Raw genomic sequence first — 26,726 nt, 5'->3', positions numbered from 1 at the left:
ATTACATTTCTCGGATGTTCAGATAACTTCTGTACAATCTAATTCACTGTTAATTCTTATTTTGCTGCATCATGTGCTTGCTTTTGTCTGGAAAATCAAGCTCAAAATTTAATTGTAGTACAGTTAAGACTTGTACTGTGTTTGGCACCGGCTGTGCAATGTCGACGAGTATGCAAAACATTGTTTTAAAAAATCATTTCTGTTTTATGGATTATATGCGCTGATGCAAGGTCAATGTGTGCTGCGGTAACCACTTAAAAATCTGCTCAACGCATCCTGACGACAGTTAGAAAAATGGCAATAGACTTTGTACAAATTCATTCTACTGCTCTGATATATGTTATATTTTAAGTATTTCCTTGATTTTATGGCGCATTTACAGTGCTCAATTTTGCCCTCTGTATCCTCACTTCCTAGAAAGTGATAAGGATCAACGTGATCCAAAGGGGTTTTGGCCCAATCTTTCACGGCGAACCAAAATAACCAGAAGCTAGGTAATTCGATCAATCGAAGATCAATCGCAAAACCTGAAAACTTCAGACGTTGGAACTGATCGGAATCAACTCCCACGCATAGCAACACATCAGACCTTCAAGATCTGCAAGCAAACACGACGATATGCGCCCCCAAACATTGGGACTTTTCTGGTGTATCTTTTATCTCGAAAATAACAAGTCTAGGGATACAAGGCGGCTGCCATAACCCTTTATAGGGTGACTCCAACTTAACTTGGGTGGGGCATGCCCCACGCCACAACTAAAGCCCAAATGGCTGAACTAAAAGTGTATTTGGACAGGCCCAAATACCAACTCGCGACAATAAACACGAACTGAAAAATAAAACATGACACGCAGAAATAAAAATAGAACACCTAAGTATTTCCGGTCGCGACTCCATGGCCAAAACGAAGCTTCATTGGCGGTGTCCGAAAGTTGGGTTTCACCTCATCTTTAGGAGGCACTTCGACGCAGAATGATCCAAACTTCACAGTATATGGAGGTGGTGTAATAGATGGAGTGATAGATATCCTCCCCTCATCATCCCCCCAACTTTAGAGGAAACCGTCCTCGGTTTCGGCTTAGTGTCTTGGACCTTCATCTTCACAGCAAATGTATCCACTTTGATATCCTTGTCAAGCATAGGGCGCAGCACATGACGTTTCCCTTTATGCCACAAGGAATAAACATTGGATCGTCCTTCATGAGTGGAACGCTTATCAAATTGCCACGGTCGTCCTAGCAGCACGTGACATGCATCCATAGGCAAAACATCGCAGACCACCGTATCTTCATAATTACCTACTGAAAATTTCAGGCGCACCTTATGTGTAACTTTCAGCTTCCCTGAATTATACAACCACTCAACACAATGTGGCTGCGGGTGCTTCCATGTAGGCAATGAAAGATAGTCCACCAAACGCTTGCTAACAATATTGGTGTAGCTGCCACCATCAATAATCAGCTTGCAAGCGATGTTCTTGACTGTGCATTGGGTCTGAAATATATTCCAGCGCTGCCCTTGTCCTTCTATGCGATCTGCCATAACACGTTGCACCATCAAGTTAGTGCAATTAGGGGCAACATCATCGGGATATACATCGAAGTTGTTATGTTCCTCAGACTCCTCACTAGATGGATCAATATTCTCATCGTCACTAGCAGAAATATAGCCATCTTGTGTGAGCATCACCCGTTTTGCATTAGGGCAATCACGCCTCATGTGTCCTCGGCCTCCACAAGTAAAACATTGAATATTTGCGGTGGACTGTGTACTAGATGCAGCTTTGGATACTCCGGATTTCAGCGGGGCACTTTGAGAAACATGATTGGAGCGTGTAGAAGGTGTCGGTTGAACACTAGAACCAGCAGCCTCGGTATGGGAACGTCGCCATGAATTTGCAGGGGCTGCAGCTTGGCGACGTTTGATTTGTTGCTCCGCACGCTCAGCTTGGTGCACGAGATCCTGAAGATCATTATAGTAAACCATCTCCACACGATCACGCACCTCAAAATTCAGTCCATTCAAGAAACGAGACATCGTGGCCTCCACATCCTCCCTCGTTCATGTACGTATCATCAACAACTCCATCTCTTTGTAATACTCATCGACAGATTTAATACCTTGAGTGAGCTGCTGCAATTTATTGTACATGTCTCTCTTGTAATGTTCAGGAACAAAGCGATGTCGCATAAGGTCTTTCATACCTCTCCATGATGTGGGCCGAGTACGCATACGCAGAATTTGATTCCACCAAATCAACACATAACCGGTGAATTCAACTGCAGCGAGTTGGAGTCGCCTCTCCTCGGTGTAATGGTAGGAAGAAAAAATCTGATCCATACGCATCTCCCACTCCAAATAATCCTCAGGTCCACGGTCACCGGAAAACGGAGGGATGGATAATTTGATACGCCCAAGACCACCATCATCAAGTGGAACACGAGCAGCATGACCAACACGTTCACGATCAGGCAACTGTAGACGAAGACCACCAGCCGGACGAGCAGCAAACGGTCGCTGTTGTGGTACATAATGAGCATCATCTTGGAGGTCTCCATCATCAGCGGGTGCCAATAGGCGATGATCGTGATTATCAGCAGGGCGGCGTTGTACCACGTCGCGAAGTGGTGCAGCAGGAGGGGGCTGCACGGGTGCATGGGCAGGAGCATCGCCCAGTGCATCAATCCGGGTAGCTAGCTGTGTAATCTGCGCCGTCAGCGCGGCATGACTCTGAAGAATAAGTTCACACGTGCTATCAAAACCAGCCCGAACATTAGAAGCCAAATCTTCAGCAAAAACAGGCAATACAAGTTCAGCTTTCTTCTCTCCTTGAGCTACGGAAGTATCTCCCTCCACAGAGTTCACCATCGTGGGCATGCAACAGGAAATCAAACTCGCGTACTGTAGCTACAGTACACGGCAAGGCAAAAATTGCTCAGCTCAAGTCCAGCGGTATGCAGGCAGAATCGCAGGATCAGCACAACAATACAGAGGAGCAGCTGGTTGTAGATCGATCGCCAGGAAAACCACTACACGTCAAGGAGTCCAGGCAGACGACGGCTTCAATCAAACACGACAGGCCTGACTTGGAAGAAACTTTATAGATCGGAAATAGAATCCTCCGCGAACACGACTAGTGCAGGACCCAGTACCGATCAAAGAAAGAACTAGTAGCGATCTCCACGACTCGGACAGATCGGAAAAACAATCTCTCAACACCGGTGTCTTGGCTTGGCGCCTCCGGCAGCAAATTACTCGGCAGAAAAACAAATATATAGCAGTAGGAAAATCGCCGTGAGAAACCCGACGAATCTGATACCAAGATGATAAGGATCAACGTGATCCAAAGGGGTTTTGGCCCAATCTTTCACGGCGAACCAAAATAACCAGAAGCTAGGTAATTCGATCAATCGAAGATCAATCGCAAAACCTGAAAACTTCAGACGTTGGAACTGATCGGAATCAACTCCCACGCATAGCAACACATCAGACCTTCAAGATCTGCAAGCAAACACGACGATATGCGCCCCCAAACATTGGGACTTTTCTGGTGTATCTTTTATCTCGAAAATAACAAGTCTAGGGATACAAGGCGGCTGCCATAACCCTTTATAGGGTGACTCCAACTTAACTTGGGTGGGGCATGCCCCACGCCACAACTAAAGCCCAAATGGCTGAACTAAAAGTGTATTTGGACAGGCCCAAATACCAACTCGCGACAATAAACACGAACTGAAAAATAAAACATGACACGCAGAAATAAAAATAGAACACCTAAGTATTTCTGGTCGCGACTCCATGGCCAAAACGAAGCTTCATTGGCGGTGTCCGAAAGTTGGGTTTCACCTCATCTTTAGGAGGCACTTCGACGCAGAATGATCCAAACTTCACAGTATATGGAGGTGGTGTAATAGATGGAGTGATAGATATCCTCCCCTCATCAGAAAGGGGACCTAGAGTGTGGACCTAGAGACCGGAACACACACACATCAATCGACGTCGAGCAATCGCACAAGCCATATCCTGCCCCAACCAGCAGCACACACGTATCAGGGCATGGTCAAAGGGTCGAGGCGAAGTGGAGTATAGTAGGCCTTGACGAGGGCACACACGTACCATTTGTGGTTGTTATACACTCCATATAATGTTACTACGCCTGTAAACATTTTGAATCAATAAATCAAAGTATGCTTTGCCCTAAAAAAAGTAATTGTGCATATCTATTAATTGAAAATCATTTTTTTTACTGAAAACATACGCATTGCTTTCTAAAACTGAGGGTGTATCTTTTTGTATAAGAGTTTTAACGATCTTTGCTTTTGTATTGGAGTAATAAAACCAAGAAAAAGGGTATTCATATTGTTGTGCCTTTACTAATGAATTAAATTAGATACTGGAGAGATCTTTTTGTAGATATACAATTAAATATCAAGATCCCTCAAAGAAATTAAATGCTCAAGATTTCACAAAATAATGTTGAAATATCATGTAGATATTCTATTTATAATACAAAATTCATTTATTTCACCTAAAAGGTACACCATTTATTTAGTGCTTGTTAAGCTTCATGCACTAGCCACTAGAACCAAAAGTCCGAACTGATGGAAAGGGATAGGCAATCCACATATACATTTCACAACACCCCCACTCGCGTGTGACGGGAGAAGAGAAAGTCAACACGTGAAAGAAGAAGAGCACACCGAAACAGGGCATCAGCGGTGGCTAAAGAGGGGGACAACAGCAATTTTTAGGCTTAATTGCGAAAACCATGTGAAAGCCAGGATTTGAACTCGAAACCTGGGGCTCTGATACCATGTTAAGCTTCATGCACTAGCCACTAGAACCAAAAGTCCGAACTGATGGAAAGGGCTAGGCAATCCACATATACATTTCACAACAGTGCTCACATATTTAATGTTGGGCAGTAGGAAGATTTTAAATGCTCAAGATTTTGCACAGTAAAGTATTATTCTAATTAAATCCTATATATTTTCTTTATGGAGAAACTCTCCTGTCGTAGATAGTGTGAGTTGCCATAGGCTAATTGCTCTTGGCGCCTCTCTCATCACAAAATGTTTCAGTTTTGCGTAGGACTGCACATCTTCGTCCTAAGCATGACCTCTCTTGCTCATCAAAGCTTAGGAGGTTCACTTCATCTAGCCAACCAAGAGGTAAATATCAGTAAACAATTGATTGAATTGTTCCACTTATGCATACAGGGGCTTATATTTTCCATATTCATCAATGAAAGCATCACATCACTCTATGTCATACGTTGCGAATATAGCCATTCCCTCCGGTCATAATAACAGTCTCTAATTTAGTATAAAGTTATACTAATTCAGCGACACTTAATATTGAATAGAGGGAGTAGAAATGGTTTAGTGGAGACATGGGTGCAATGGATTGCACAAAGGATTTCCAAATTTCTTTTGGACCACCCCTAGTATTGTAGGTTTATATCTAAACTTTTATTCCTAGTTTTTTTATACATTTGATCTTGTTTATTTGCTGGCAATTGAGAGATACAATTGTACATGCATTGAAGATTTCATACCTTCCTATATCTAAGAGTTATCATTATTTTTTTCGGAATCTAGAAGCTTGTTCATGGTTGGGTACATGATTTCTATTGACCTACTAGTAAATGAAATCTCATATTTATGGCCAAGATGGCATATACGATGCAATTTATGGCCATCACCACCTCGGACATGCCAATGCTGGTTTGTAAGCAATGTGTGATTTCGAAATGCAAGTTCTTTGCTTGGATGGTTATCCAAAATAGGATTTGTACGACGGATAGGCTCGAGAGGCGTGGATGAGAAAATTATGGTCGGTGCAAGCTTTGCAACCAAGCTCAAGAGTCTGCGGCGCACCTTCTCTTTAAGTGTAGATTCATGATTAGAGTTTGGTCGAATGCGAAAACTTGGATAGGTCTTAATGACATCACCCCTTCTGATTGCCACATTGCTCCTTCAGTGAAGAGGTTGTGGACCGTTATGATTCTTAGAAACAAGCCAATTTAGGAAGGCCCTTCCGTATTTCGTAATGATCACCTTGTGGGAAATTTGGAAGGAGAAAAATGCGAGGAGTTTCCAATACCAATACCCCACAATTATGTTGGTGTTTGAGAAAATCGAGATGGAACCTAAGATGTGGTCGCTAGCTAGGTCTAAGGCCTTAAGTGTTCTTATGCCGCGAGAGTAGACGTTTGTGTTTGGGGCCTAGCTTTTGGCTAGGCTCATTGGTTTGTAATAATTTCTAAGACCTCCTTAGTCAATGAAAATGGCAATTTTTTTTTGCTTTGTTTAAAAAGATCCACTGTTTTACCACATCATTTTTAAAACAATAAATTGGCTAATGGATATACTTATGCTTACCGTGCTCCCTTATGTCCTAAAGGAAATTTTCGGTGTTTCACAAGAGCTCGTGAGTGAAAACATAAAAGCAACATATCCACAAGATGGTGATCCCAATTACAATCCATCACATCGTTTGCTAAGCTCCATTCAGATGTTGTATGGAAAAACTTTGCCATGGGTAAAGCCTACACTTCAAACATATGTGAGTTGCCTTGCTTGGTACCCTTTACATAACAAAATCCTGTGTGTATATTATTTCCATTTACTACTATTTACTGACAAGTTCATTTCCAATTTGGTAACATGATAGTTTACATTGGTACTAATATATATATATAGGGAGATTTATTTTGTTATTTATCTGCTAAGACACTTCTTATTTATCTTATCTATTTTTTATTCTGCTGAATTTCATATTAAACCTTTTCCGTTCTGCACAGTATGCGTTACATAAGACGACTGAAAACCATCATAGTGGATACTATGGATTAGTTGCTACAATGGAGGTTTATGGGCACACTCTTACTGTTAAACAGATAAGCACCGCAGCAATTTATATTCTTAACGCTGAGGGTGATTTTGATGAAAACCTCAATGCAATTTCTGTTGGATGGGTGGCAAGTTACCTTTCTCTAGTCTCCTCGTACTACTAATTACTAGATCATTAAAGCGCGCGTTGCCGCACCCGTCTATTTTTAGAGTAAGGTGATAGTCACTTACGTAAATAAATTGTGATCCCACATGAAAAAAAAAACATAATCAAGAAGTTTGGGCAATACAGATTTAAGTTGATTAAATGTTGTAGCAAACTAATTTAGTCCGCCCAAACTGATCTTATATTAGTGAACACTGGGAGTAGCTAGGTTCGCAGAATTGTGTTCTCAATGAGGAAGCTCTTCAGATATTGACCCCAAAAGGGCATTTGGATCCAAGCATCGAACAAATTGACCACAAAATGAATGAGAGGCATATACAAGAATAGAGTGACATGGAAAATCGTGCCTCCAACAACCAATTTTGAGAATGAGGAGATGCGAGAATTTCTACCAGATTTGCTAAGATGATATGCTTCACAATTGAAGTAAAAGTGACCTCTTCTTGAACAACATCGTATAAAACAGTAAGAATTCTGGAATGGCAATCAACAAAGTAGCAATAGATTTTCTAAATCAACAAAATCTACACATGCAATTCTAAGTCCAAATAGACGGCAAATGAATAGTGACAGGATTGTTCTCTTTTCAGACACTTTGTCTAAACATTACAGATGCAATTTAGGGTCATTAACAAAAGAAAGAAAAATATACTAACTACTTTCTCCACGGATGCTACTGAAGGTCTACTGATTGGCAAACGGAAGAAGAATACTGTATTAACTTCTACTGCGGCATAATTTAAGAACGGGAAAGTGGACTTGTTTAAGACACTTGTCTAACATTCCAAACTTTATCGAAAAAAGTCTAACATTCCAAACCCAGAAATGGAAAATGTGGGGAAGACTTGGGTAGGATCAGCTTTTAGGTAGGATCTATGAGAACAATTTTTTTGAAGAGACAAAACATGTTCAAATATTATGGAAAAAAATGACAACGCACAACTATGTTACATATGCAAGACTAAAAATTTGCAGCTTGAAATTCGACATATACTTAGAGAACAAAAAAGACAAATTTAGGTATGAATAGTGTAAACTACTATTCAATCAGATCTGACACTATTTATAGTTAGATTTGTCTTTTTTGTTTCTTCAAGTGTAGAGCAAATTTTGAGCTGAATTTTTTTGGAGTTGTAGATACAATCCATAGGTATGTTGTATATTATTTTCAGATTTTTTCGCATGATAAAAATATGTTTTATGTGAGTTGATCTTATGATCTCACATAATAGATAGATCCTATACAAATCTCTCCCTGGAAAATGTGGAAGCACCAATGCGCACGCAATTCGGCACCAGCAGTTGGATTTTTTTCCTCAAGTTGAACCGAAACAACACCCAGAGTCTGCTGTTCACTTGCTTGCGAACTGCCCGATGGCAACTCAGCTATGGTGCATGGTCCTGCAAGCAAGCCTGCTGCCGCCCTGTTTCGTCCCTACTCCAGATTGCAAGCTGGAACCATGGCTGCAGTCGACAGTGGCCATGCTTCCTCGTGCCAGACACAAAGGATAATAAACAGAAGGCCGTAGCCCTGCGTTAAATTAATAACGCCTTAACGGCAAGTACATGGTGCTGAAAGATCAGCTTACAGGCTCCAAAACACAAGCAAACAGAAGATAAACAAGAAAACAACTTGGGCTTCAAGGCCATCGACCATCGGAAAGATCAGATGAAGTAGACAACACCGTGAAGACAAGCACGCCACCGGAGGAACCCGCCTTCGCCAACTTCCAAATCAACAATGCCCGGGAGACATCCGTTTCCACCTCCGAAGAAGGCCCCTGCCTTCTCGCCACGGCTCGAAGGGCGCCGTACCGTCGGGAGGTAGAGCAGCTCACCCGAGAGCGCGGATGCACAACCAAGAACTAAATGTCGGGGAATCGAACAACAAGCATGAACACCTCTGCACGCGAGCTTCCCTCGACCGGCGTCGTCGACCTCAGCACCAATCAACCGAAAGACGCAAGCTTTAGGACCATGTCACCACCGAAGACACGGCAAGAAGATGGTAGTCGCGCCGCCGTGAAGGCCAGACCTTAATCCGACCGAGCACGCCACAGCAACTCCTCCGAGATACGCCGCCACAGGCGACCATACCACACACATCACAAACCCCCTTCCGCAGACCCAAAGACGGTGCCTCCAAGGGGGAAAACGACGCCGGAGCGCCGCCGCCCAATCCGTGGATTTGGGGTTTTCACCCGGGCACAAGGAAGGAGGGGAAAAGGGTGTACCTCGACATCGCCCCCAAGAGGGAGAATGGCGTCAGAGACGTCGCCAACGTCGGGCCGCCACCGCCGGCCAGGGATTTCTCCCGGACAGAGCCCCAACCCCATCACCCCGAGATGGCTCCGGATCCGAAGAAAACAAAGCCGGAGGGGTGGGATCTGCGTGGTGTGGAGTCGCCGTCTTCAGATCGGTGGAGGTTAACGGGGTGGCCTCCACGCAGTAGCAAACACCGTCCACCATCCCCTCGCCGCCCGCGCGACCAAAGAGGGCAGCCAACAACACCGGCGAGCGTCTCCTGCCGCCAGGAACCACGCCGCCCACACCAGACGAGGCCGCCGCCCCGGACGCCAAAGCCCTCCGCCAGAGAGGCAGAGCCGCGACAGCCTCGCCGCCGCCGTCCTTGGCACCGCGCCGGCTTTCCGGCGGTCGCCTCTGGCGGCGGCAAGGGAGGGGAGGGAGGGGGAAGGAGGTCCTGGGCGGCTAGGGTTTGGGGTCCTCCGGTGTCGCCCCGAGCGGGAGCGACACGGGAGGAAGCTTGCGTTGAGGCTTTCAGATGCAGACAGACACAAAGGATGGCTGGCCCTTTGTGGAAAGAACGCAAAGCAAGGATATTCCAATGCCAGGCCGCTTCAGTTCAACAAGTCTACTACAAGATTATTGATGAGGCCCGCTCCTGGGCATCGGCAGGGAGAAATGAGGCTGCTGACCTGATCATTAACCAAGAGAGTCAGACTGATGTTGCTTACCTGCAGAACTGCTGATTTTCTTTTCTATTTTTGCCGTTTCTGATCGCTATTTGAGCATCGTGTAACTCTGTAACATCTCCAGCTCCTACTGCATTTTTGTCAACAAAAAACAAAGAGGAAGGAGTAGGGCTAGTTGTACCTAAACAGGAACGTTGAATCGATGGTGGAGTATCAGTTATGTTCACCTTGAGCAGATAGGAAGTAAACCCTGGCACCATCACCAGTAGAAAAGAATTGCAATCCACCTTTGTTACCGTCGCCCTTTCTGGGACAGGACGACAAGGACAGTTGGTAGGAGCTCTCTATGGCTCCTTCTATTAAGCAAAAAAAAAAAAAAATATGTAGATGTAGCAACTATGTAAGAAACAGGAAATGTAACTGAACTTATATCTACCAACTTGGCATCAATTTTTGCACTACTGGCATCTAACACGATCAATTTCTGGTGCCACATAAAAATACAGAACCCGCTGCAAACTTTGTACCGCCACAACCTAAGTGCTACATGAAATAATTAGCTGAATGGATAATCAATTATAGAAGATCTGGGACCTGCAGGATAATTAACGCTATCTAGTACTCCCTCCGGTCTGAAATAATCGACGCGTCACATTGCCTACCTCTGTGTACTTTCTGTATAAGTGCGCGCCAATTTAATGCGACCAGAGGGAGTATGATACTAATATCCCTGCAGATCCGTTTCATTTTGAACTCTCCAAACATGAAGTGAAGTAGTACTGACTGCCACTATGTCTTTTTAAACTCTCCAAACATGAAGTGAAGTAGTACTGACTGCCACTATGCCAAGGTTAGTAGTTAGCACTTAAAATCTCAACCCGAGTTATGAAATTTAAGACAATTAGAAAATACCGGATTTACCAAACGTTACAGTGCCACGAGTTAAATAAGATCAAGGTCTTAAGTCTTAACACTCCACACAAATTAACTATTTTGAACTGCATATGATAAAAAAAATTCAATATAACATTTCTGGTCGAAAATAAAGTAAAAAAAAAGACACTGACCATAAACATTAGCTGCAGTGTCGGATGACAGGAGGGTTTGAACCTGGGCCAGGGGTTTTAGAGGCAGAGAGGAGATGCTGACAGTTGCAACCCGTAGTGTAGCAAACCACCTGCCTCTGCCTTGTTCCAGAAAGACTCAACCTCCCATGTTCTCAGGGGCGTAGGAGAGACGAGCAGAAGCGGCGGCGAGCCGTTGGGGCGAGAGAGAACATGAGGGTACCACACATTACTTCTATAAATGTTCAAAGACTACCCTCTCAACCAGGGGGTCTGAAGGGGGCAAATCAATCTGGTCCGTCCAATCCCGTAGCAACAGTAACTTTGCGAGCCCACTTTTCACCCTGGCCGTTGGATGTGGTCAATTTTTCTTTACCTCTGCCTCCTCGTTTATGGTCAATGACGCGTGGGCCTGTTTCGTGCGGGGCCGGTTGCGCGAGACGGTAGGGTGCGTTTGTTCCGAGTCGGTCGTTTCTCCCCGGCAACGCCCGCGCTCGCGCCGGGGTGAAAACCCTAGATCGTAAAATATCTCGGCCATTCTCGGCACCGCGTCTCCTCTCTTCCGTCCCTCAACCGCGCCGGCCGCCGCGTCGCTGCCGCCGCCGAGCTATCTCATGTCGCCGGCGGACGGCAGCCCGGAGCCGCCGCGGTCGCGCGACCCCTCGACCTACCCGGCGTCGGCGTGGCGCGTTGCCTCGCCGCCGTCGTCGCGCCTCTCTCCCTCGAGCACGTCGCGGAGGCGGCCGGCAGCGCGGGCCCGGGAGCAGCCCGCGGGCGCCGGAGCGCCGGCGGGCGACGCTCACGGCCGGTCGCGGGTGTCGCTCCCCGAGCCGCCGCCGTCGGCGTGCCTCGCCCCTCGCTCCTCTTCCGCGACCCGAGCTGCCGCCGTCCTCGACCTACCGAGCGCCGCAGGTGGAGGAGCAGTGAGGGCGGCACCGGGACGGAGGTGGAGCACGGATTCAGCGGCGGTGCACTTCGAGCAACGAGCGGGGCAGCGCACTTCGAGCAACGAGCGGCGATGGCGGATCCGGGGCAGGATCTCGTCCTGCCGGTGCAGGTAATCCTCCGCGAAGTTGCTGCGTGGGATGGTACCAACGACGACATCAACCATCTTCTTCCCCTTCCTGGTGAGCTCTCGTTTGTTCTTGATAAAATTCAGTCTCGTTTTTTGTTATTTCCATCCGATTTTAGACATTATTAGGTTGCTGAACCCCATTCCAGGGGGTGCCTTTGTACGTGAACCAGATCTTGAAAAGCATATGGACAATCCCATAGTCTAGCACCTGGAAATGGGGGTCAACTGCGGTGAAACCAAAAGCAAAAGCCATCATTATAAGAAATAGGTGTTGATTTCAACTTTTGGCAGCATCATTTTTATATTTATAAATATAAATTGCAGTATTGTGAGTATAATCTCCATGTGATTCTATCCTTATGCAGCTCAATAAGGTGATTGCGGATCACGAGGTTGCAATGTAGCTCCATAAGTTGACTTGCAGGTCAAGGTTGCAAGGAAAAGCTGGTTAAAAATTCTTCGAGTTTATTTTTATTATGTTATGCATCTCAAGAAGATGATTGCAGATCATGAGGTTGCTAGGTATTCTTCAGCTTTATTTGATTATGTTATACAGTTCAAGAAGCAATTCTTCATCTTTGATGACTCGAGGTACTGGTTCTCACCAAGGTCACATTCTGAAGCATCGTCTTGTGCCCAGGCCCATTTTGTAGGTGAGGTTTATCAACTATAATCAAATAGAACATGTGTTTTGTGACTATATGTTCTCTGAATCTGCAACTGGCTTGCGGCGGCCGCTGACAGGGACCATAGAATTTGCGGGAGGTATGGATTTTATCTCCTCCAAGTTATGTTGCCCTATTTCTCAGGCTCCATCTTTCCTCCCCCAACTAGATCCATCATGCTGGTAGTAGGTTGTTGCCCCTTCAAGCCAGCAAGATGGTTTTCAATGGGATTTTGGCAAAGTCACTATCGACCGAATTGGTTCATCTTTTAGCTCTAAAAGAATTAACATGTTTTAAATTTGATGTACTGGAAATTAATGTAGAGGAAGCTTTTTTCTAGAACTACATTTAGTAACACTTTCATGTCGGGGAGCTTTGCCAAAGTACCACCTAGATAGTCTGTCTCGAACTTTCCTCTCGGTTTGTGTGTTATTACTAAACAAACCTCTATTGTAGTTTGTATATGTATGACTTGCTGATTTGTGGTGGGTGTTTACTTTGCTAAATATTGATTTGGTGATGGGTTCTTGTGTTTATTATGTGGCTCGGTTTTAAGGGGTGTTTGCAGAGCTTGGAAGTTACCACATCCCTTTCATATTTACCCCTATTTTTCTGTCACATTTAGTCCTTTTTTGTTGGTTTAGGTTGCTCATCAAGCATATCGCTCGATTGTCACATTTAGTCCTGGGCGGATGTAAAGTGGCTGTAAATATTTATCTCGTCGTACTTATCCCAGATGCTTCTGTAGGAATGAGATAACACGTGCTACTATACCTGTTTTTAAGTTCCTTTTGTCTGGAATCATTTTCTTTTCCTTTCTTGGCAATAGTATAGTTCATGGTTGTTGTATCATTGATGAATCATTTTCTTTCCTTTCCTATAGAGGTCAATCTACATCAATTTTCGGTATAATATTGTTTTATATTGACTTGATGACCAAATCGAGTACATGTTGTGACCATTGTGAGCTAACGATTGGTTCACCCCTTAAGTAATCCATTTAGTCCTTGTTCCACTGCAGGAGTTAGAAAAGAACTTCTATGCGCCAGATCATTGAGTTACTACTTCTGGTAATCATCTCTGCTTATTCATGTTTTTAATTTCATACCTACATGCCATGAATTGAGTTTATGGTTCCCCTTGAATCTGACCAGAATTGGCAGCCTGCTGCAGAGCGGGGAAGTATGCCATGAATTGAGGAAGGAGGCCGGGTGTCCCCACCTCAACGGGAGGAGGAGGAGGCCATGCGGCGGGATTGAGGCCATGGGAAGCAAGAAAACCAGAAAAACGCCCAAAACTATTGGTGAGTACCTACTTCCCTTCGATTTCTTGACCCCACCATTATTGTTGGTATGGTTTCCACGAATCCAAGTTGCACCCTTTTGCTTTTCGTTTCTTAGGTTCTCGAGCTGCTCCCGATGCCTTATATATAGATTTTGGAGTCGGATCATCTTGAAAGTAAATTGCCCATGGTCCCTTGACTTCGGTAGCATGGGTCTCATATACTCATATTTAACAAACTATGGTTGTACATGCAGGACCATCTTACCGGCTCTTGTACATATAAGAAGATTAGCTTTAGGGCTTTGACATGCTTATCTTAAATATTATGAATATTCAACGCACGAGGCCATCGGTATGACACTCATTCTTCTATCTGTACACCAGATTGGTCTTCTAGAATGCACTCACTGCGGTGAGTCTGTGGAAAAGGGGACTCGAGCAAACTTTCGGAGTACAATGTAGATCTTGCAATAACTCTATTCTACTCATTCCCCTACAACATTGGACAGGTATTTTCTCCGTGATATTGTACGCGCCACGAGTCGGTCATGAGATTTAAACCTTGTTCTTATTTTTCTTCTAGATAGCGTACTTTGTGGCTAATCTTTCGAGCTTAAAGAGAAAATTCTTTTGAGGTGCTTATGTCTGTTGTCATGACAAAATTGGATCGTTTGGTGCAGATTTCAAAGAAATGGAAGGTCTACTCGACAAGCTCCTTGTGCTCAAGCTGTGAAGTCGTTCATATTGCAACCAGGCAATGCTTTGTAACCTGCCAATATCCGCTCCTAAATTATCACATCATGTTAGCTGTTTAGAAGTGCCAATATCCAGGCGGTTCATTTGTTCCGATTTCTCATCGGCTGAAGCTTTTGTTACAAAAAATAGCCAAAGCAATGTACTAGACCTGAAGATTTGGATAATTTGTTTCTTCGAAATACATTTGGTGCTTTGGATTGTGAATAGTGGATTTTAAACCATTTCTCCCAAATTTGTACAACTTGCAAAGTAATACCTATTATTTAAGATCGATGAGTGTCTGCATAAATCATTATAGATTTCAGGTTAGCTTAGTGGATCTTTTCTACCAGTGTTAAAAGAATGCAAGGGGTTAGCTTGGTGGCGGCTGTTGATTGCTCTTGTGTCAGAAGTAGGAACTTACATGTTGTATTAGCTTGTGAACTCTCCCATGCCTGCAACAGTTTGTCATATCTGTAAATGCACGCTGATTTGGAATTCACCGGGTTACTATGAGCTATTTTCGTGCTATCGTGTTTAGGATGTAAACTATAATGGAGTGACGGATCTTATTAGGTCATCATGGATACGAGTGGAGTGCTAACTATCAATCTTGGTTGTGTCTTGCTAGATCTGCTCTGCCAAGCTCGCTCGCTACTTGCAATGCTTGCTATGTGCTACTAGATGTTGCTTAGCCATAGGGATGAGCATCGGCATGAATGATGTATCTCACGTATCTCGCCGATGATCTCGTCTCCGCCTCTTGCTTTTCATACAATTCAACTTCTTTTAGTTCCCGATGTTTATTCTCGAGCAAAATATCGAAGGAAGATTGCTTGCATATCTGCTATTGCCCGCTGATTCTTCTTCTACCCAACCAAACACTCGGCATGGGCTTCACTGTTTATATATAGAACTCTTCAAGCTATTTTATTTATGCTTGGAATTCACTCATTAGTACATATATGCGGATAGTATTTTTCTTTCACTCGACCGAGTAAGCAACATATACCGTTTTCTCGCTTTTGTTGTCTTTTCCATAACATTCTTTCGTCTCAAAGCGATGGATCAATGGTGCTCCATAACCAGGGCCTTCGAGCGCGGTTGTTTCAAGATGAGGTCGAGTTTTTTCGCCATATGTGTAGCCTTGCAGTTCTACAACCTAAGATATATGTTTGGATGTGTTTGATTCAAACATACATATTCGAAACCGTTGTGTATTTCAGAACTATAATTTATCTTAATTAGGTTATAGTTTGGTGTTCTTTTGACTAGGCTCTACATGCTGCTTTGGCTATCAGGTGAACCTATACTAAATTTCTTCATGTGCTTATCACTAGCCTTTATTATGGATGATGTACTCACATTTGAACTTATTGCTACACTATGATGTGTAATAAAACTAATATGTACCCTCTCTTTCTCTTTTTGTGTAGTGATTTGGCCGCTCAAGCATTGCTAGAGGACTTTTTAGGAAGCTGCATTGACATATGCAGATTTACTAATTATCGGAATACTCTTTCAAGGTAAGAATATGGAGCCAAACTTGGAAATGTTTTTTTTTTGTTATTTCAATTCTTTTAGTTCCCGCTGTTTATTCTGAGCAAAATACTGAAGTAAGATTGCTTGCATACTGCTATTGCCCGCTGATTCTTCTTCTACCCAACCAAACACTCAACGATGGGCTTCACTCGTTTATATATAGAACTCTTCAAGCTATTTTATTTATGCTTGGAATTCACTCATTAGTACATATATGCGGATAGTATTTTTCTTTCACTCGACCACGTAAGCAACATATACCGTTTTCTGCTTTTGTTGTCTTTTCCATAACATTCTTTCGTCTCAAAGCAGTGGATCAATGGTGCTCCATAACCAGGGCCTTCGACAGCGGTTGTTTCAAGATGAGGTCAGTTTTTTCGCCATATACTTCCATGACAAGTAATGTTGCCATGATTTCCAATGGAGATGATTATATAGGGTGTGTAGGCTTCTTGTAAACATGTCTCCCTTGTGAATATAGACTGCCAATCCTCCTATACCTACAAATGCGGAGCCTGAATCGGTAGCTGCATCGGGGATCTTAGATTATTTGTGTTAGTATGTAGGTTATTTGTACCTACAAATCCCCGCGCGTTCCGGATTATGGATTGTGCCGAACAAGGTCAAACTATTTGTGTTAGCCTCGTAGGTTGCTCTGTGTAATCACTCGAAGCGAGTGGTTTTGTTATTTTCACTTGTCACTTTCCCGTAGCTATCTTTGTACACCTTCCTAAGTCCTTCCTAATTCCATACCCTTGAAGCATTTTAAGATTGAGGCTTCAACTCGTAACACAGTATGGCATTTTTTCACTATCTGAACTATAGTAATGAATATGTAAGTATTGGTGATCTTACATTTTGCAGGCAGGTCAAGTTCTTGCTGTATCTTATCAGCATATAAACCTACTAACCGATATTTTAGTAGAACAAGAATCGTTCTTGAATACTTTGCTTGTGATAGGCTGTAGCATGCCTATTTAGTATATCATGGGTTACTCGAGTTCCAATTTATTTCTGCATCTTTATATTTAGCCACTCGCTATGCACCAAAATGATCTGTTTTCTCGGTTGATATTTGCGGGCATACAGCTTTTCATTCATGAGTTCTTATTGTTTTTCGAGGAACTTTGATTTTATTCAATTTTGGGTATTTTAGTACATCGGACGATCCTTCAAAATTTCTCATCCACCGGCATTGACTTATTTACCCATACTCGTGAACTTACAAGAATATTAAAATCATTATTGCTCGGTGGTCTCCGTGTATAATAGAAACTCAAGCACACCGCATTGTTCCGGTGTAGTGTTTAAGCCTTTATGGGTTAAGATTTTAATCAAAGATTAATTTAAAGGAAGAGATGCAGTAGTAGTCAATTCTATGGTAACCACGGCACAGTACTATACCTACAATCTTGATGGATGCAATGACTTTTTGATTTCCATGTGGAAAAAGTTATTCAGCTCTGGTTGGCTATTCGGTACTGTTTTTTTTTTATTAGTAATGTTGTTGAAGTACAAATTTTCACCAAAGACATCAGCTCAGCAGTGGGCGGTGTCGATGATGACATGGGATCCCCAGATCCAGGCATTGTAGATTCCGATGGCATCACTACTGATAAACCGTCGGTGGAGCGCGAGGCGTATGAAGAGGTCAAGCTCGAGAAGGACCATGCCGCGAAGGAGATGAAAGCCCCTAAGGCGAAGATGGCAGCTTTGAGTGAAGCTTTGAAGGCAGTGGACATCGAGATGGAAGAGTTGGAGTCGAGTGTGAAGAATAATGCACAAGCTATGCATCATATAGTGAATGCACCATGGTGACTGTCAACAATATTTGCACGGCTTCAGTAACATATTTTTGTTTCTGTTTTGAGAACATCTCCGGGGACATTTTTTGTTTCGGTGTGAGAACAACTCGCAGCTACTATGGTACTGTTTTTGGTGCAACAAAAATATAGATTTAAGCATGTAAATAAATTAGTCTGTTAAATTGCCATCCTAATGTGAGCATCCATTCACATATTAAACGCTTTCATTTGCACTTACTTAGGCATTTCTTGCTCTAAAAGCACATGGTTAGTGGTTCATGTACTAATTATTTTATTTGCGCGGTACCGCAACGGGTAATTTAGAGGATACTTAATAAGCCTCATATTTGATATGTATATAGCAAGACATGAAAATCATGTATATTAGCATCTATTGACATATTATTAATATGTTTTCGGTTGCACTGATTTAGACATTTCTTACACTGAAAACACATGGTTAGCAGCTGCTATTTGCGCGATAGCGCAACCGGTCATCTAGTCACCCTAATTCACCCAAGAATCCAAGTCAGATAGCAGATGTTGAACAAAGCATACAGCCCAACAAATGATAAAAATATGAGAAAATCTTAGATAAAACCAATCATCTCACCACACAGCAGTCTGAAATCATCTTGGACGCTAAGGGCATCTCCAACGCGGAGACCTAAACGGACACACTTTTTCATCCTTTTTTGTCCGTTTGGGTAGGCTCGAAACAGGAGGACATCCGGTTGTCCGTTTGGGTCGCGTACAGACCCCAACGCTGCTGTCCTCCTTTTGCTTGCAAATAGTACTAGTACTAGTACTAGTCGTGGAGAGCTCCAACCCCGGCGTGGTGACCAGCTGCTCCTAGGCCACGCACGAGCAAGAGGAACGACCCCAAGCTCGCGCTGGAGTTGGAGAGGAGCACGGCGGTCGGGCACGGCGAGCTCCAGCACGGCCGGGGACAGTCCGCAGCCGTGCGCGTCCTCCCATGCCCGTGCCCGCGAATGCCCGACGCCCCTTTCCGTCCGCCCGTGCCCGCGCGTGCCCGCTCGTGGCCGACGCGGCCGGCGTCGAGGCGCGCACGGCCAGCTCCGCCCCGCCCGTGCCTCGCGCGGCCGGCTCCGCGCCACAGCCCGTGCGTGCCCCGCCCGTGGCCGACGCGGCCGGCGTCGCGGCGCGCACGGCCAGCCGCGGCCCCGCCGATGGCCGGCTCCGCCCTCGCCGGTGCCCGCGCGTGGCCGCCGCCGCCCTCGCCCGTGCGTGCCCGCCCGTGGCCGACGCGGCCGGCGTCGAGGCGCGTGGCAGCCCCCGCCGGCGCCTCGCGCGGGCCGGCTCGGGAGAGGTGAGCGCGGGCGGCCGGCGGTCGTCGATGGCGACGCGCGGGCAGCCGGCGCCGTGCCGAGGCGCCCTCGCCGCTCACCGCCGCGGGCGCGGCCCCGTTCGCCGCCGCGGCCCCGTCCCGTCTCCGCGAGCGCAGCCCCGTCGCCGCCCGCCGCCCCGTCTCCGCGGGCACGACCTCGTTCGCCGCCGCGGGAGCCGTGTTCGTGGCGTCCCGTGGCAGAGCGGCGCGCCGCCGTCTTGGGCTCGGCCGTGGCGAGGCGCGCGGCCGCTCGTGGCTCGACTGCAAGGCGCCGCCCGTGCCCTTGGCCATCGCTCTGCGCGTCGCCATCGACGAGCTTTGTCGCCGGAGCTCATTTTGGCAGCGGCAACTTCCGGTAGGGATGAAAAAAAAGGAGGACTCGGCGCCAGGGTGCTCCATGTGTGGGCGGCGGCGGCAGTTGGCCGAGCCAGCCAAACTCCGACAGCTATTCCGGCCATATCCATGGGAAAAAGAAGACATGGGAGAGAGAAGATGTGGGGTCGGGAGGATAAAACGGACGTCCGGAGCCGTCCCGAGCGAGCCGGACAGACGCAAAGTCCGCCAAGATTTGCGTGAGATTTGGGCCGCCCCGACTTTATTGCTGTCCGTTTTGCGATTTAGCGTCCGCGTTGCGGACGCGTTTTACCCAAACGGACAAAAGTGGTATCCGTTTTTGGGTTTGGGTCTCCGCGTTGGAGATGCCCTAAGCTCTGTTAAGAAGGGCTCATTGCCGCCACGGCTGTTGCGTCTCTACAGATCGCGCCGATGGGGCGGAAATGGCGAGGGCAGAGCCTGTGGTCACACCGATGCGCGCCGACCAAGCGCCAACAGCCATTGACATCGGCACAAGGGGAGCGACCCACGGAGTGGCGTGTGCTGCTGCTGCCCCTACTGGCGTGGAGATTTAGGATTGGTCCTCTCCCCTCCTTCTGAATTCTGATTCCCCTCGTTGACTTTCATCATCGTTGGACCACGGCAAACTCGCTCGCTAGGCTTCCCAGAATTTATAGGCACGATGAACTTACTCAGCTGTCGTTGTCTCATTGATGGCGTAGAGGAACCTATTCGGCTTCCATCGCCCGACGGTCGCATCTCCGTGCCGCATCAGCTGCTGAGGCCCACGTCGTGGTCGTGGGAGGAGTGCCGCTTCGGCCGAGATAGTCAGGTCGGCCTCCAGGCCCTACGAGCGTTTCGTGGCAGCCCCCGCCAGTGCCATTAAACTCGGTCCGTGGAGTAGCAGCCCGATTAACGATACGGTTGGCCATTTAGCTCGTTTTGACGACGTAAAACAACGTTACGGACCTAACAGGCGTAGTGAGTTTAATCTGGACCGTTCTGTGGGCAGATCCGACCGTCCATGAAGCTAAACCGCTGTGAGAGCTCCTAGGTGGAGCAGTTTTACTGTTTACTAATTATAAATTCTAATGATTAGTTGTATTTAAGGACTCTAACGGTCTCAGGTAATGGTGCAGGTTTCGCCACCTCACTTTAATGACTCGCAGACTTACCTTTTCACGACTTGGACGGTATGTATATTTGTTTACTTTGACCAAGTCTCTAGAAAAAATGCGCTCTACCATCATCCTAACATTATGGTTATTTTTTTACTATCTTTAAAAAAGTGCAACGTTAACCTTGCTATCTTGGAAAATTACTAAAGTAGACTTGCGGTTAAGATTATGGAAAGATGAAAAGGATAATTCAGGTGATTACTCAAACATAAATACTCACGAACGAGAATGGAACAAATTTGAAAAAAAATGACAAAGTAGAAATAAATAAATAGAGGTAGTAAACCTTGCAAAGTTAAATCTGAATGGCATGAATGAAACTGCAGAAAGACAATGGAAATACAGGATGCATGAACGTGGATTGTGAAGGGTTTCGGCTTGTGAGCGGGTCCCCTATATTTCCTGGTGATATCTGAAAGTGCATGGAGCCCCCATGTGTGGTTTTGGTAATTAATGACAATCCCTATGGACTAACGTTTGCATTGAGTTATATTTGTAGGAGTTGTTCATAGGCAATGCTTGAACCATATGTTGGCTTCAAGATTGCAATAAGAAGCAAATGAAGAAGATCAAGTGTCAAGTATGTCTTGAAGGTGAAGATGAAGTGAGCTCTCAAGGATAACTTCAAGACATCAACAAAATGAAGTGCAAGTTCAAGATGAGCCAACTTGAAGAGATCATATGCTTGAAGGCGATGCTTGAACCATATGTTGGCTTCAAGATTGCAATAAGAAACAAATGTAGAAGATCAAGTGTCAAGTATGTCTTGAAGATGAAGATGAAGTGAGCTCTCAAGGTTAACTTCAAGACATCAACGAAATGAAATGCAAAGTGTCAAGTATGTCTTGAAGATGAAGATGAAGTGAGCTCTCAAGGTTAACTTCAAGACATCAACGAAATGAAGTGCAAGTTCAAGATGAGCCATCTCGAAGAGATTCTTTGCTTGACTCTTGCCATCCATATGGTGTTCATGGATATGTGAAGATGCGCCGAAGAAGAAGCTCTCCCATGGTGGATTATGGGGGAGCAATCCACAAGACTTCGTCAAGCAAGCACAATCAAGAAAGGCGTTCCATCTTGTTGCGGTCAAGACCGTAATCATCAAGCTCAAGTGGAATGCGTAAGTTTAAGGTTTGCTCTTGATAGGGTTTCTTTCTCACCGGTCTCATGGTGTAGTTGGAGACCGGTTTATAGTTTAGTTGCCGTACTATATCAAGAGGGCTCTCGGGTGAGTAACTCGATCGTATCCTTCGGAGAGCTCAAACCTTTGCATCCTTGCATCATCTTTCTTGGTTGTTATTTGGATCTTATCCATGTGATGTTTTAGAGCTTGTGCTTATTCTCATGACAAGCTCTAGTTCATCAAGAATGGTTTTTGCACGGGCTACTTGTTGCTTTTTCAAGGTTGGAGGTTTTACCGGTATGTCTTTTTTAGATAGGTCAAACCTTTCATCATTTATTTCTATCCTACCTTACTGGACTATGATGGTTTCCTGCATGATCTTGTAGAGCTTGTTACTAGCTTCGAAACGAGCCCAAGATCATCAAAATCGAAATCCGGATGCAAAAGTTATTCAAGTTTTCGTGAAGCAGTTTTTTGACCGGAAGTTGGCCGGAAGTTCCGGTGGCCGGAACTTCCGCCCTACTTCCGGTGAACTTCCGGAAATGACGAATCTGCACGCAGAAAGTATACTGTAAGCATTCCGGGGGCGCCCTACTTCATCCGGAAGTTGGCCGGTACTTCCGGGGGCGGAAGTTCCGCCCCAAATGACCGGAAGTTCCGGTTTTGACGAGTTTTGTGCATAACGGGCAGATTTCTCTTGCCCTATTTAAGGGGGTCTTCTTCCCCAAAGTTTCCCATCCATTAGAGCTCGTTTTTGCCCCCATTGTTGACCTTCTTTGAGCTTGCTATCTCCCTCTCCCTCCCATGAATCTTGCATCTATTTGAGAGAAAGATAGAGGAGATCTAGATCTACATCTTCACCAATCAAATCGCTCTCTTTGTGAGGGGAATCCACTAGATCTAGATCTTGGAGAAATTTGGTGTTCCTCCTCCTATTTATTCTTCCTCTCTTATTCCCCCAATAGCTTTTGTAGCTTTGTTGGAATTTGAGAGAGAAGTTCTTGAGAATCTTTGTGGTGTTCTTGCTATTGCATTTGGTGCATCGGTTTGAGTTCTCCACGGTGATTCATGGTGGTGAAAACAAGAAGGTTGTTACTCTTGGGTTCTTGGAACCCTAGACGGATTCTAGGCCTTTGTGGCGATTTGTTGGGAGCCTCCAATTAAGTTGTGGATGTGTGCCCCAATCTTTGTGTAAGGCCCGGTTTCGCCTCGAAGGAAATCCCTTAGTGGAACCGTGACCTAGGCCTTTGTGGCGAGGGTCACCGGAGATTTAGGTGAGGCGCCTTCGTGGCGTTCGGTGTGTGGTGTGAGTACCGCATCTTGGGGTGAGGCCTTTGTGGCGTTGGTGTGCATCGAGCAACCACACCTCAAGGTGAGCCTCTTGTGGCGTTCGGGAGCACTAAGCAACCGCACCTCTCCACCGGAGATTAGCACTCGCAAGAGTGTGAACTCCGGGATAAATCATCGTCTCCCGCGTGCCTCGGCTATCTCTATACCCGAGCTCTTTACTTATGCACTTTACCTTGTGATAGCCATCGTGCTTGAAGTTATATATATCTTGCTATCACATACTTGCTTGTATTGCTTAGCATAAGTTGTTGGTGCACATAGGTGAACCATTGCTTAGAATAAGTTGTTGGTGCACATAGGTGAACTATAGTTTATAGGCTTTGGGCTTGACAAAGTAAACGCTAGTTTTATTCCGCATTTGTTAAGCCCATCTCGTAAAAGTTTTAAATCGCCTATTCACCCCCCCCCCCTCTAGGCGTCATCCGTGTCCTTTCAATATCATTCAACCAGTGTATGATATTAAAGGGGTACGGCAAAATATTACTATTAAAGTGTTCAAGGTATGTGTTGCTCCCAGCGTGTCGATACATTGAATTTTAGAATGAACTTCTTTTGTTGAATTAAATTGCATGACATGAGAATTAGACACCCATTTCTCCTTGAAATGCATCTACATAATCAAGGAATATAAAACAGAGCCACCGGGTGGATACCCCATACAAGAAAACTCTAAATTTCCCTTGAAACTCTGCTACTCCTATATCTACTGGCGAATGCTTTTTTTTACAGGAGCCGGTACCTACCAGCACAAGTTTCACCATCGATTATTGCCCCAAGTTCCATGCCGTGAATGAAACTGCTATGTTTTTTTTTTATTCATAGAGGTTTTATTTAGGGCACAAATCTTAAGGAATGAATCAACAATGGATTTTGTGCCGGTAGGTACCGGCTCCTGTAAGATTCCACTTTGTATATCTACTAGCTACTGTACATGTTTGTCTTGTGTGTGATCTAGCTAGCTACTATGTGATCCAAGAACATCCTAGAATAGTAGAATGCAATGTATTTTGATACATCGGGAGTATTCTTTTATTCATTAAGCATTGTGGGAATAATCTGAGTAGGTTATAATTCTAATGTAGTTGTTTTACCTTTTGCATGAATTTAAAACTAACAGGACAAATCAAGTGGAAACTGGTGGGTACACTGTGGCCTTAATAGCGACCCAATCCCAGTGGGTTATTTTCCAGCATCACTATTTAGTAGCTTATCTGTGAAAGCATCTGCTATCTGGGTGGGTGGTCATGTTATTAGTGACCCAAGAGTTTCATCACCTACCATGGGAAGTGGGGCCTTTGCATCAGACACGCGCAAAGCTGCATTGATCCGTGACATTCAGCTCATCGACAGGGATGGCAAAACCACACTAGTAAGCAATAAGATGCCAACCACTGTCACAGACGATAAGCTCTACTCGGTCTCGCGGATTGCAGGAGGAAAAATCTACTATGGAGGGCCAGGGGGTCGGTCCGCATGAGCCAGAACCGATGCTATATGTAATTTGATACATGAATAAAAGTTTGGTTACCCTGTTTCAGATTTTAAAAAGCGTGAACTTTCATCATGTTTTTGCTTGAAGTTACAACTAGCAAAAGTACCGTGCGATGCAATGGGTTTAAAGTAAAATCCAAATGCTCACAGACCTAGAAAATAATATGTTGTAATTTTAGCACGCAAAAATTCTTTCACTTTGATTTTTGGTTTGTACCATTTTATTATTTATTTTATCTTTTGTTTTACATTTTAAATCGCAATAAAAATAGCGCACATGAATAAATTTCAAGTTCATTTTAAGATAACATACATGTCGTAGCTCATAGGGTAAACAAAAGGTGTTGCAAAAACAATAAAAGTATATATCTTCCAGTAAAACGACAATAACAATGACTATATATACGGGTACATCTGCTCCAAAGTAGAGACATATGCCTCTCGTCATAAGTCATTTTTCCCCTAACTTCTTAAAATAAATATAATAGCATTTCCTTTTTTTTCGAAAAGGGGAAAAATCACTCCAGCTTCTAGCTTCTGCATCCAAAGGATGCACACGGCTTTTTATTAGATTATTCGCAAACCTTACAAGAAGCAATACAAAAAATCAACCTCGAAGCCACCTCACTAGACCTACAGTGGGATGAAGGGGGTGACAATACACCAACTGACATCATCCAAAAACCAAATGCCTTTCCCAAACCGCCCAATAGCAGGTGAGAAGCACATCCAGTCAAGCAAACTCTCCGCGCACGCCAACGCACACGCCTACGAAGTTGCTACCGCCGTCTTCCTCGACTCCATCTTCAAGAGAGATCATCGCATTAACCTTGCAAGACATGTCATCGATGCCACCATGACGCCAGACGGCTCCACCATCCTGCACGCATACATCATCCCGCATCTGTCGTCGATACCCCGCAGCACCATGCCACCGAGTCTCAGCGCCAACAATGTGGTAGATGAATACCACTCCACCGACATCCGCCAACGTCCAGCAGCTGCTCCAAAAACAATGCCCCAGGAGGTAGAACGACGCAGGGCGCGCCGCCATCGTCCGATCCGGGAGACCCAGATCTAGGGTTTCCCCCGGAGCAGCGCGAGAGTGTAGATGCAGGCTGCGACAACGATGCCTTCAAGAAGGTTACGACGTGTAGCGCCGCCATCGCCCGCCAAGACCGGAGTCGGAGCACGGTTTTCACCGGCAGCCGCGCATCCCCACCTCGCCGAGCGTAGTGCTGAGGCAAGCAAGATGGCGCTGAGCCACCACCGCCGTTGCTCAGATGCTCCGCAGAGGACCAGCCCGCAGCGATCCGCCGCCGGCCCCCCACGCAGCCGCCGTCGAGCCACCTTCCTCGCAGAAGTCGGCCGAGCAGCCACCACCGCCCTTGCCGCCACCTGCCCGCGCCGCCCGGAGACGCGCCGCCACCACCGTCGTCCGTCACATCGCCGCAGCAGGCCATGCCCGCTCCGGCGCGCCGTGGCCCCCGACGAAACGCCACGCCCTGTCCCGGAGAAGACTGCCCGCGCCCCTCCATCCGAGCCAGAGGATGAGAGGGCCTCGCCGCCGCCGACGCCAACCGGGCTTTGCCCGGCCGCGCCCTCAGGCAGCGGCGAGGGAGGAGAGGGGAGGGAGGAGGGGAGCCGGGCGGCGGCGCGATCTAGGGTTCCCCTGGTCGCCGCGTGGGGCCGATGCAGGGGTTTTTTTTTTCTACACTTCGGTTTGGTGTTGTTTTCTCTTTACTTATCCTGATCTTGTGAGCTTGCTTACGGAGGCACC

The 26,726-nt window shown here is 45.7% G+C and overlaps 1 protein-coding gene across 1 annotated transcript; it reads left to right on the top strand.

Annotated features, from left to right (window-relative positions):
* The first annotated feature begins 5,672 nt into the window (after positions 1-5,672).
* On the top strand, positions 5,673-24,932 carry LOC124673459. The gene is made up of 6 exons (XM_047209536.1): positions 5,673-5,726; positions 6,806-6,982; positions 20,944-20,997; positions 21,309-21,390; positions 23,891-23,955; positions 24,573-24,932. Exons 1-6 carry the CDS (start codon positions 5,673-5,675, stop codon positions 24,930-24,932), a joined length of 792 nt encoding a protein of 263 aa, XP_047065492.1.
* Positions 24,933-26,726: the final 1,794 nt, after the last annotated feature.

Source organism: Lolium rigidum, chromosome 7, assembly GCF_022539505.1.
Source record: "Lolium rigidum isolate FL_2022 chromosome 7, APGP_CSIRO_Lrig_0.1, whole genome shotgun sequence".
NCBI classification, from domain to species: domain Eukaryota; kingdom Viridiplantae; phylum Streptophyta; class Magnoliopsida; order Poales; family Poaceae; genus Lolium; species Lolium rigidum.
This window is presented reverse-complemented; position numbering and strand designations above follow the sequence as displayed.